General features: G+C 32.3%; 1 protein-coding gene across 1 annotated transcript; it reads left to right on the top strand.

Moving 5' to 3' along the window:
* Window positions 1–11,782, top strand: LOC107456263 (dual specificity protein phosphatase 3-like). The gene is made up of 4 exons (XM_043045945.2): window positions 1–275; window positions 2,996–3,267; window positions 6,992–7,221; window positions 9,321–11,782. Exons 1-4 carry the CDS (start codon window positions 204–206, stop codon window positions 9,524–9,526), a joined length of 780 nt encoding a protein of 259 aa, XP_042901879.1. The 5' UTR covers window positions 1–203; the 3' UTR covers window positions 9,527–11,782.
* The last annotated feature ends 1,055 nt before the right edge of the window (window positions 11,783–12,837 follow it).

Raw genomic sequence — 12,837 nt, forward strand, 5'->3', positions numbered from 1 at the left:
GGGCTAAATGCCAGATAGAAAAGTGCACTGAATCTTTTTTCTTAGGGTTTAAATGGAAAGAACATCGGATTGGTGAATCATTCCAAACCACCTTATGTCAACTGCTGTTTTCCGTCGCCGTTTGACATAACCACCTCGGCAGCTTCAGTGCTGCTCGCACAATCGCATTTGAGTCGAAGGTTTGATACAATTCTTTAGTGAAAATGACTGCGTATTTAGACAGATATGTACCAAAAAGTGATTATTTATCATCGCGATGTGGTAGTTCACCAGTGGTACGTATATGTATTATTTTTCGTTGCTTTTTATCTCGAGCTTATAAATGAAGATCTCGAGAGTGGCTAATACATTTTTCAAAAACAATTGATAAATAAGCATTGTTAAAGAAAAAAAATGGCGGAAAAATAACCTTACATAGCAACAACTTTCGAACAAATAGGAATTTGGAGGAAAAAAAAAAGGAAGGACACTTATTTTATTTTCAGTACGTCAAACTTCAAATCTGTTTGTTGCATTTCATCTAGCTGTAAATCATTCTGCCTATTTTTTTTTATAACAAGTTTAACAAATGATAATTCTTGAGCTAAACATCGAATCCTTGCTCCTAAGCTAAACATGCTCCTTGGACAGTTTTCTACTCTTCTTATTTTTTAAATTTTCACGTTTCTGGATTTTAAAGTTCCTGTATAGCAAAACAAAATGTAGCTTTAAGCAAAATAAATGAGAGAAAATTCGTACAAAAATATTAAAACTGAAATGGTTTTTGAACAAATTGAACAGCTTTTAAACAAATTTCGAACAAGTTCATAAACAAAAATGACCCTTTAAGCACATCATATTTCAATTACGTACTTGCATTATTGTGGTCTGCAGAGTAGCTTTCATGGTACTTTTTAACACAAATTTAACGGTTAATTATTCTCAAAATAATTATCAAAAGTTAATTTTTTTTATTCCACCATAAACTTCGTACATTTTTTTACACATCTCCGTATTTTTAAATTTTTAAAGTTCTCACGCCGAAACAAATTGTAACATAAAGTTGAACATCCGAAACAACGATGATGGTGCTTTTGATTTTTATTTAAAAAAATTCATAAGTATTTTTAATTTTAATGTATTTGTAAATATTATTTAATCCGAAATGTTTACTTCTTTTCCTCTAAAATATACACATTAACGCATTCATAGAGGCTGACCTCATATATGTTACAGTTTATGTATGAAATCTGGCATTTTATAGAATGCCTTAAATCAACCATCAATTTATGAAATGATAAATATTTCACATTATGTATTTGCATTCTGTAGAATGATTAATAACAAACTAGCAAAGTATGAAACAATTAATGTTTCGCACATTGCCAAGGCATTCAATAAAATGACTAATTGAACATAAAGCTATTCTATGCAATGACTAGGAAAAAGTATAGAATAATTGTTATATTTAATACATTGTCTCTCTCTTTCTTAACATTTCCTCATTCTATACAATGCCTTGGCATTCTATATAACTCTTGACTTCTTGTATAACTTATGCTTCCATGTCTCATGCTTTGATTTTGAAAAGAACAGCATTTTTTACACTAACTGGCTTTACAGCCGCTATGGCTCAGGGGATAGAGTGTTCACCTTCCAATGAGGTGAACCGGGGTTCGATCCCGGCGATGGCTGGTCGATACGAATTCCGTATCTGGCTTGCACAGATCACAGTGCTGACGTGAAATGTCCTCAGTGGTAGACGGATCATGGCTTAGAGTCCCCTTGCCGCCAGGCTAACCGTGGGAGGTTCTCGTGGTCTTCCTCTCCATGTAACGCAAATGCAGGTTAGCTCCCTCAAAAAGTCCTCCACGAAGGCAAATTTCTCCCAATGCTCGATCCAGGAGTTCCCTTGTCTTCTAAATTGGGTTCAAAATTACAAGGCTACGGAGTTGAACATTAGTAGTCGTAAACCCATAAAATTGGGTCGGCTGTTCAACGACGGTTATAAAATAACTGGCATTCTATGTTGTATTTCATATAGAGAGGGTAACTAACATATACAATTTAATTTAAATTGTAATTGTAAATACAATTTTGCTTGAATTCTGTTCTCTTGTAAGTCTTGTTATTAAATTTTTATATGTTACAGTGTAAATGACCAAAATCTGGTGAATGTATACTTTTACCTGTGATTGTCAACAATCACATAGTCGATTGGTGAATATCCGAAATATTTATTACAGCCGATTTGATACTAATATATTCATTGATATTTTTATATTTATTTAATACTTTACTCCCCGAATAAAATAGATAAGGAAAAGCATCATTGTTAGAAATACAATGCAAATATATACAGGGAAGTGGCACTTAACCTTAAGAAAATCAGTGTAAGGCATACAGGACAGGTGTATACAGTACAAAGATTTTTAAACTTTATATAAAAACATTAAGGTAGAGAATACCGGTTATTATCCCCAGACTTGCACGGTATTCCCAAGACTGATTTTTCGTAATCTATCTTAATCATACATTAAAGCATCGAATAAATATTAAAATATTAATGAATAAATTAATATAAAGTCTGATCTAGCATATATTTCGGATATCTACCCTAGCAACAATTTTATCTTGACTCCAGTTTGGCTCAATATGGGTCCTGTATGAACACGCACCGTGGGACCAATATTGGGATGCCTAGACTTTTAATATTGTTCCTATATAGGGCCAATATCAGCCTTTATGTGGCCAATATAGAGCCTATATTGGTTGTAAAGTGGCTGTAAAATATCTAATGAATCGGACAATTCTTTATAGGACCAATATCGAAAAAATAACGGCCTTTTGAACCCTTATTGGTCCAATATTCGTGAATATTGGTCCAATGAGGGCCCAAGTTATTTTGTTGCTAAGGTACTGAATTGACGATGTGATTGTTGTGAAAGTTGACAATCACCAAATTCGGTCTTTCGCAGTGACATATACTGTACATTTTAAAAATTTTTGTCATCAGCTGCTCCGAAGACGATCTCCTCTTCCACGATTCAGTACTCTTCGAAAAGAACGACAACCTCGACCCCTCTCCTTGTCTTTCTTGAGTTCTAAGCCGATCGACCGAGAAGATTATTTTCCTGTCACATACGCCCACTCTCATCTGACCAGAAAAGAAATTCCTCTCTGCACTATTAATGATCTTCTGGATATCATCCGAGAACCTGCAGGTTACTATGAACTGCCCACCGACCCCTGGAACGAAGTCTATCCCAATATATATTTGAGTGATGCGTAAGTTGGATACACTTACATTGATATCTCTTATGTACAGGGTGTTCATTTTAAGTTGCCAAATTAAAACCTTGTAACCAAGAACCACTGATCTAAAAGAACAGAAATTTAGACAGTATGCTTTCAAAACAATAAGTTTTTTAAGAGTAATTAATAAAACTTAAAATCACACTGATAGATGGCACTGTATGTGCAGTAAAGTCAGGAGACGAGCTTGCGCAGGATATACACACAGTAGTCATAAAAACATGAAGCTTACGCACCTCGTGTTCAATTATTCGGAGGATATACTTGCAATAACTGTACTATTGACGGATCATGCATTGAGGATATCCTTAGTTTCTGTTAGCTTACATCGCCATCTATCGGTGAGATTTTAAGTTTTTCTTTACTATGCCAAAAAATTTCCCATTGCTGTTGAAAATTAGTTTTTTTAGATCAGTTTTTTTTGTTACAAAATTGTTATTTCACAACTTAAAAAAATCACCCTGTACACTCGTTTATGATTTTTATTTAAAAGTGTTGTGCAAATTCTGAGTGGACACTTGTGACAGCTCCTGAAATATGGTAGTGATTTCGGCACCATTATTGAGGCAGATGCTTCGTAGACTGTGTGTAGTTTGTCAACCAGTTCTCATGAGAGCATTTAAAGGGAATGTAAAGTTGTGCTAAGAATGATGTGTCCAGAATCGATAAATATTAAGTAGAATGATTTTTAGTGTTAGGTGATTTCTCTGTGCCTTTAATCAGAATGATTTCTGCATAGTTGTCTGAAGTCATTAAAACCATTTTATCATCTGGGATAAATCTTCATATTATGCTTAATTTTAAACTCTTAATTTATACAGCTTTATTTTGTCCATGAATTTTTATTCACTTTGCTGGCAGACAAAGTGGTTAATCAGTTACAGTACATAAGCATAATATACAGTTAGCATAATATACACAGTCAGTGTTTTATTATGCTAAACTTAAGAAATATCCGTGTATAGTAGGCACTTAAAACGTTACTGTATTTCTGACGCTATTACGCGTGTTTACTTTTTATTTGGACAACCCTTTTATTCATTGGATGTTTTATAATATGCACCTTCCATAATAAGCCTAATATTTCTCAATATGTTTGAAATATTTCTCAAATTTGAAAGCAGAGAAATATTTGTATTTAGGGTCGCAAATTAATATTTAAAATAAAAAGAAATATGTTGTGTAGCCTAGTGAGTTATAAAGAGAAAGATGTGATCAAAACGAACGTGATTTGATTGAACCTGAAAAATTATACAGAGGAAAGTTGATTATTAGAAACTCTTTCAAGTTTTCTCCCGAAGTCATACCGATTTTTAGCAATTTTAATTCCGCCTCCCTCGATAATTATTCATCAGATATTGACAGCACTTTTTTTTCTTTCCTTAAATATTAATTTTCACCACCTAATGGGAAAATTTTTATCACTTCTTTTTGGTCATGGATTTTGAAAATATCAATTACGGTGATGACTGAAGCAATGGCATATTTGCAATCCTAGCAGAAACGACAGCCTCGTAATATACGTTTTTCAAAATTTTGTAAAATATTAAGTCAAAAATTTATGTACATTAGGACCAGTTTACACGAGAAACAAATAAATGTTTACGTGAGAAAAAACGAAAATATTTCTGTACTCTGGTAGCAGTTATCGGGAAGAGGAAAGATTGAATTAAACTCTTTGTCAACATATTAAGCGAATGAAGATTTTGCGATTTTTCCAATTTCGTTACCATGGTTTTGGCAAATCAGTATATTCGTGAAAATATAATAAAGGTAATTATAAAAATGGTGATTATAAAAATAAAGATGCATATTTACCTTTTCTGCTTACACCCCTCTAATGGTTGAGTTATGCTGCTTTCCACAATCTCCAACTTAACTGTATACATGCTAACGATCAAAAGCCGTTAAATATTGTACAATATCTTGATAATATGCAGATCAACTAGGGTAATAGTATAATCCGTTAAAATGCGAATTCGAGAGTTTTCTGAGATTTACCTAGGTTATGTACGATTAATAGTTTCCGTATCGTTAAAGTTTGATTGTTTGACTTGATTCTTCAGATATTGAAAAACAAAATAAAAGAAATGACAATATATTAATTTCACAAATTGTTACAATATTTTCTGTTAATAATTAATTGTAATAATATACATATATAAACTGCTTGATTCTTTGTATCACAGTTTTTAAAGTGATTGATTCTATCTACTAATGTGTTCACTGATTGGTTGAAATAATTTGAGGTTTTAGATAACGAAAATTTAGTAAAAAACATTATGCGAATTTACAGATGGTACTGTAATCATTCACAGTAATTCTGATTCTGTATCAGTTGTGTGGCAGGCAACGAATTGAAATGGAAGGTATATTGGAAAACCTAACAGATATCACACCAGTAAATATAATTTTTTTCTCGGTTTACAATTATTAAATTGGATTCTTATTAAATGTGCCTCTTTTATTGAAGTGATACTTCTGATGCGACTTCCAACAAGGCTGCGTTAAACGTTTAACGCTACATTTTTATTGGCCGGGAAATCACGTGGTAGGATCCAGTTTTCCCTCATTCACATTGTTTTGGTTCTCACTAGCATAAAAATAATAAAAGTATTGTTTTTCTATAAATATTTTAGTTTGATTTGATACACATATAATTTAATAGGGCAGTATTTTTTATTTTCAAACTTAGTGGATAACAATTGTAAAAAATGAGTGAAAACAATCCCACAGACAATGCGACGGATTTAAGGTTATGTCAAGGAACGTCTCTTGTGAATATCAGTTGATTGTTAGGTTTTCTCTTTTCTAATTGCCATTTATATTTCACCAAATGCAGCCATGAGGGATATTAAATTATTTATTGCAAAATCTTTATTGCCACTATCCACTGCAGGTTCACAAGCTCTGGCAGGCGTTACTGGTGAAGAAATTGATTATTGTGAGAGGCCTGTGATCCTTGCAGGATATTTTAATGTGAATTTCTCGTTACCTGAAGCTGAAACATTATTAACCTTCCTTAAAGACAAATTTGGATTGGAAATGATAAATGGTAGGAATGATCCAACAACCAAAGGGGTAACTACCATTGATGCAGTTTTTGCAAGAAATATTGAAAAAATAGAACTCAAACATTTCGTATCTTACTTTAGTTATCATAATCCCATTGTAAATATTATAGATTTGGATATTTCTCCACTCGAAAATGATAATTAGAAGATGCTATCAATTGTGAATTGTAAGCATTGTTAATAAAGTTTGTCTTAAACAATATGATTTCTCTAAAAATCAATTTCTACCCCTTCCTATTTTCATTTCCACATTACGAAGTTTCACTTCCTACGCGCGGAGGGACTCCACGCACTATTTTTCAATGCATCATTCTACACCGAACCATTCTGCAATAAATAGTTCTATCCCAATATCATGATTTTTTTATACTTTTTTTTAAATCTAACAACTGCCGTGAGTTTCACAAATTTAATTCCTCTTCAAGAGAGATTTCATATTTTTATCTTCTAATCGGGAATTCGGTGGATAGCAACAGTTGGTAATTTTTGGAGTTTCAAAAAACGTTATGTGAACACGAAAAATCATATTTTAATCATTGAATTTAAAATGTTCAACAATTAATAATTATGTTGAATGTGAATCAAAATTTTCTGAAAAATGCCAATATTTATTCATTATCCAGACCAACTGCTCTCTGCACTTCATTGCTGAGACGTATGGGAATTACACATGTTCTGAATGCAGCTCAAGGAAAAGAGAAACATTGTGGACTCGTCAACACGTGGCCTGGTTTCTACACGCATTTAGGAATCCAGTTTCTGGGAGTACCGGCTTTTGACAACATAGTTTTCAAAATTCATCCATACTTTGAAGATGCTGCCAACTTCATTGATGAAGCCTTACAATCAGGAGGTATTTACTTTTAAAGCACAACTATCATAGATTAGAGGTTTTTTTTTACTTACTTGCAAGATAATCTTACTATTCATCAATTTGAATTAATACCGGCAGATAGCTGCAATATTTGTGCTTTTAATATAATGGAAGCATGTGTGTACTACATACTACATAGAATGTGTGTACTACATAGAATGTGTAGAATGTGTGTACTACATACATGAAAGTTTTATTTTGGATATAGGGCCATTCCAGATTTTTCTTAAAATTCATAACAGTGGTCGATGAATATTTTTAATAAGTCCCTCTTTCTTGTTGGATATTATTGATAAGGTATAATTGTGTGCAATTTAACGTATATTTATTCTATGAGTAGGTTTGTATGCTATCTACACCACGACCTTGAAAACTAATATTTCAGTAAAAAAAAGGTTATTAAAATCTGACGAATTAATAACAAGAAAGAAGTGAAAAAACACCGAAACCAGTTTGTTTGCTTCCTGAAATTTGAAAATGATTCTAACAATCACATTTCAGTTTCCTTATTCAATTAAAGAGGTGGTTTAAATGCATTTATTATTATGTTATAACCGTAGTTGAACAGCCGACTCATTTTTTTTTTTTGGATTTACGTCCACTAATGTTTAAATCCGCAGCTTTGTAATTTTGAACCAATCCAGAAGACAAGGGAATTCTTGGATCAATTATTAAGAGAAATTTGCCTTCGTGGTGGACTTTTTGATGGAAATAACTTTGTGTTACATGGGGAGAAAAACCGCAAAAACCACCCACGGTAAGCTTGATGACAAGAGGACTCTTACCCATGCTCCATCTACCACTGAGGATATTTTACGCCAGCACTGTGATCGGTGAGCCAGGTGTGGAATTTGATTCGACCAGCCATCGCTGGGGTTTGAACCCGGTTCACCTCATTGAAAGGCGACCGCTCTATCCACTGAGCCACAAAATAAGCTATGTACCTAAAAAGCAAAATTAATGAAGCAATGATACTAATTCATTTAGGAGAAGCATAAAAATCACCCAAACTATTATTGTCACCAATTATGTTTGATTGTTATGGTAATAGGTACTGATTGAAATAAAAAAATAAACTACGCTCTAAAAAGTAAGTGTAATGGAAAAATGATACTAATTCATGAAGGAGAAATGCTGAAAATTGCCAAATAATGAATAATACCACTGTTGCTTAATTAATTTTGGTAATACTTCCTAATTGAAGCTAAAAAATAAGCTTGTTACTATAAAGCAAAATTGATGGACAAATGGTATCCATTTTTTTTTGTTTAGGAGAAAAGTAAAACCTCGCCATGCTATTTTTGACGCTAATGATGTTTAATTAATTTTGGTAGCACTCACTACTGGTATTACGGTAATTTATGCAGTTTTAATTGGTACCAAATATATATTAAGTATTTTTAGTGTCTATTAAAACTGCATCCATACTATGCAGTTATGATATTGATACTGTAACGAATCAAGCTATATTGAAGAAAAGTTTATTTTATAAAAAAAACGTATTTATTTCACACAACATCAGCACACCACAAAGAGAAAAAAAAACTTTTCAAATTAATCAACAAATTCCAAAATTGTCTCGTTCTTTTATTTTTTTCTCGATCTCGTTATACGTTTTTTTAAATTCATGCTTGTGTTAGCCAGATATTTTTAAAACTTTATAATACTGTGGAAAGATAGTTTTTACGAGCGTTTGAAATGGCTAAGACGTATCTTAAGATTAAGGGCTTTGAAAGAAGTACCAGAAAAAATCTCTGAATTGCTGTAAATTTTTGACAACAATGAGTTGGCTTGGAGCAGTATCATCATACGAAATGATAACTACTGAAAACAAACTGCTAACCGAGTTTCGCTAAATCTTATAACGCAAAGCTACCGAGAAGGACAAATAATAATAAAAAATATAAAAAATTTGAATTATTTTTCTTATGTTAGTTATTTCGGTGTTTGACTTGTGCATGATTTTGTAGTGTTATTCAGTACTGATTTATTGATTTTTCACGTTTTTTCGCCACACCGTTCTTAAAAGGAGTGTTCAACAAGCATAGTATAATAACAATGCATATCATGTCTTATAGGCAAAGTTTTGGTGCATTGCCAAGCTGGTATCAGCAGATCTGCTACACTCATCTGTTCTTTCTTGATGCTGAAACGTGGACTGACAGTGCAAGAAGCTGTAAAGTCGGTTCGCAAAAATCGAGCAATCATTCCCAATGATGGATTTTTACAACAACTCTGTGATCTCAATGATAAACTCAATCGAAAATATAATCCAATGGATTAATTATAAATGAACAGTGTGACATTTTGTAAATTAAATATCATTTGGGGGGATATTCTCCTTTTATCGATAGCAGATACTGGGTGTTTCGTAAGGACCATCCTTAATATGTATTTTTTAAGAATCCTTCTCAAAACTGAAATAAGCTCATTAGGAATCGAAAACTAATATTTAAGAAACGAAGGAATATAAACTCTATTGAAATTCGTGGTATCACTAATGAGAAAGACGTCTTTTTTTATTTAAAAGAGGCAGAAATATAAAAGTGAAAAGTCGTGGTATCACTAGTGAGAAAGACGTCTTTTTTTATTTAAAAGAGGCAGAAATATAAAAGTGAAAAGTCGTGGTATCGCTAGTGAGAAAGACGTCTTTTTTAGAGAGGAAGGAATATAAACGCTATTGAAATTTGTGATATCACTAGTGAGAAAGACGTCTTTTTTTATTTAAAAGAGGCAGAAATATAAAAATGAAAAGTCGTGGTATCACTAGTGAGAAAGACGTCTTTTTTAGAGAGGAAGGAATATAAACGCTGTTGAAATTCGTGATCTCACTAATGAGAAAGACGTATTTTTTATTTAAGAGAGGAAGGAATATAAACGCTATTAAAATTCGTGGCATCACTAATGAGAAAGATTTCCTTTTTTTTATTTAAGAGAGAAAGGAATATGTAAGATAGATTTTCATAATGTTTTCTTTTCTTCTTTTAAATAACAATTAGCATACTTTTTTAACTTTATATTTGATAAGGATTCTAAAAATTTATATTAAGAACTGTTATTATAAAATTCCCTTCATATCTACGCAAGTAAGTTACCAATATCTGAACCAGCACTTTGGTTTCAAAACAAATCCAATCATCAGGCCTTTTGTTTTAAAAAAATGTAATTTTGAGGATTTTGAACCTGTCTAGTTTTTATGAAAGCATGCATTTGCCTTTTTAAACGTTCTTTTGAGAGAAAAAGAATTTTACTTCCTAAATGTCCGAAGCTTTCTTTTTTTATTAAGTAAATAATTAATATTTTTGAAGTATTTCTTTCTCACTTTATTTATTTATCTATTGAACTTAGTTACTGCTTTTTAAATTGTAAGATTGTATATATATTTTTAAAACTTGGATTTTAGGAAGCTTTAAGGTTTGAGGAAATTTTAAAAAATATTTACAATTTTTGAATTTAAAATTCGGTAACTAAGTTCAATAGAACGCAATTCAATGAATGAAATGAAACAAAAATTATTCAAAAATTTCGGACATCAAAATTCGGATATCAGAATTCATTTGTAGGTTAACATGGAGGAAATAGAATCCTTTTTTTGTTTTGTTTGAAGGGCACCTTTAAGGTGTAATTTTGTTTCAGGAGACCCAAAAGAGCCCATAGATTTGAAATAATAAATATCACAAAATTTTAGACATACAATTTTTTAAAATTTGTATCAGATTAAAACATTTTAAAAGTAAAAAAAAAACTAGTTTTGTTTTTTAACATAGAAGAGTCTAACTTAAGCAATTTCAAATTTCCTTAAATTAAGCAATAAAAACAAATGTTAAAATTTAACATAAATTTTTACAGTTGAAAAATGAACTAGAAATATTTTTAATTTTTGAATAACAAGTCAGAGTAATGAACAAATAAATGTAAGTTTTTTTCTACACTATAAAAATACATTCAAAAGTAATTAAGGTGCTTAAGATATTCTAAAGTGAAAGAAAACTATTATATAAAAATATAGTTAGTTTAGATTTCGCTATGGTAAAACATCAGTGTTAGGGTTTAAAATTATTGCAATTTATCACAATTTCTTTTAATATCAATCATGTATCAAAATTATAAACACTTATTTGATCATATTACAGTAAAAAAAAATTATGTTTTATATATTGCTCTTGTAAAATTTTTATACAATTGCCTTTAATTTCTTAATACATGTGTCTTTTGTACTGTGTAATGTTCTGAGTTCACAAAAACTGAAAATTTTTACTTTCAACTATTGATCTCCACCATGTGTTCATTACGTTTGTTACATTTTTGATATTATATGAATTTTTATATTGTACGAATGCAGATGGAAATTTATTGAACAAAAAGTGATAACAGTAGAACTTTTTAAATGTTTATTTATTGTTCGTTTGTTTTTATCTTTTTTTCTTAATAAGTTGGTACAGTAACCAATTTGTTTGTTTGATCTCAAGCTTATATTTAATAATTTTAAAACATTATTTATCACAGGTTTTATGTAATAAAAATAAATAGTTTTCGTTTTCATACTTATCTATTTTTTTTTGTCTGGGATGATCTTAATGATTTCAGGGGCTACCTAAAATATGCTAATTAATTATTGCTAACTATCAATTGAGTTACGAAATCAGATACAAAGACTTACATTCCCTGAACAAACAAACACAGACACACACACTATCTGGTCAAAAGTATGAGAACACCCAGTGGTATGAGCCTTGAGCGTCCGGAGGCGCATATTAATATGATGCTGGTCCCCCTTTTGCATCGATGACAGCCTGCATACGTCAGGGAAGACTCTTCGCCAGTTTTTGATAGGTGGCTTCATCCTCTCTTCTGGGCTTCCATCACAAATGAGTCCCGCAGTTAACTGATCGTTGAGACACGGTTCCCAGCAGATCATCGAAGTCAAGCATCACCGGCTGCGGTCAGTGTGCGGGTGGGTTACCACTTGGATCAGTCTGCGTAGAAACCGAGGGTGTGCGGTATTAGTCCTCGTTAAACTGTTCTACCGTAAAGTGCTCGACTTCGCGTGCAAGTCGTCGGGCTACCGAAGGGGGGCATCCCCTCTGCAGAGGATCGAAATTGTGATGGCCTGACTTCGGATCATTCTCTTCCTAAACCTTCGCCAATAGCCCATTGTGCAGCTCTAGTGTGATGTAAATGAACTTCAACTACAACAACAACAAATTAGGTGATTTCTTGCAATGAGGAGGGTCGATCTGCGCTCTAATTCAACCCAAAGGTGTTCTATGGGATTTAGATCAGGGCTCTGAAAAGGCCAGTCTAGTTTTTGAACACCCATTTCATCAAACCACGTCTGTGCAAGCCTCGAGGCGTGAATCGAACAGTTATCCTGCTGGAAGAGAAATGGCCCTTCCCAAAAAATATTGCCATAAAGTTAGGAGTGGAGCAATGTCCAGAATATCCACATACATCTCAGAGTTCATGTTCTCAACCACAAGAACTAACGGAGCCAGGCCAAACGACGAGAAACAACCCCACACCATCATGCTTACACCACCTTAACAATATATACACACATATATATATATATATATTTTGAGGAAATTTTAAAAA

Source organism: Parasteatoda tepidariorum, chromosome 4 (genome assembly GCF_043381705.1).
Source record: "Parasteatoda tepidariorum isolate YZ-2023 chromosome 4, CAS_Ptep_4.0, whole genome shotgun sequence".
NCBI classification, from domain to species: Eukaryota; Metazoa; Arthropoda; class Arachnida; order Araneae; family Theridiidae; genus Parasteatoda; species Parasteatoda tepidariorum.

Coding starts and splice junctions, on each gene's coding strand:
- LOC107456263 (XM_043045945.2), top strand. CDS start 204: ATGACTGCGTATTTAGACAGATATGTACCAAAAAGTGATTATTTATCA. Junction 276..2,995: donor GATGTGGTAGTTCACCAGTG/GTACGTATATGT, acceptor TTTTGTCATCAG/CTGCTCCGAAGACGATCTCC. Junction 3,268..6,991: donor AATATATATTTGAGTGATGC/GTAAGTTGGATA, acceptor TTCATTATCCAG/ACCAACTGCTCTCTGCACTT.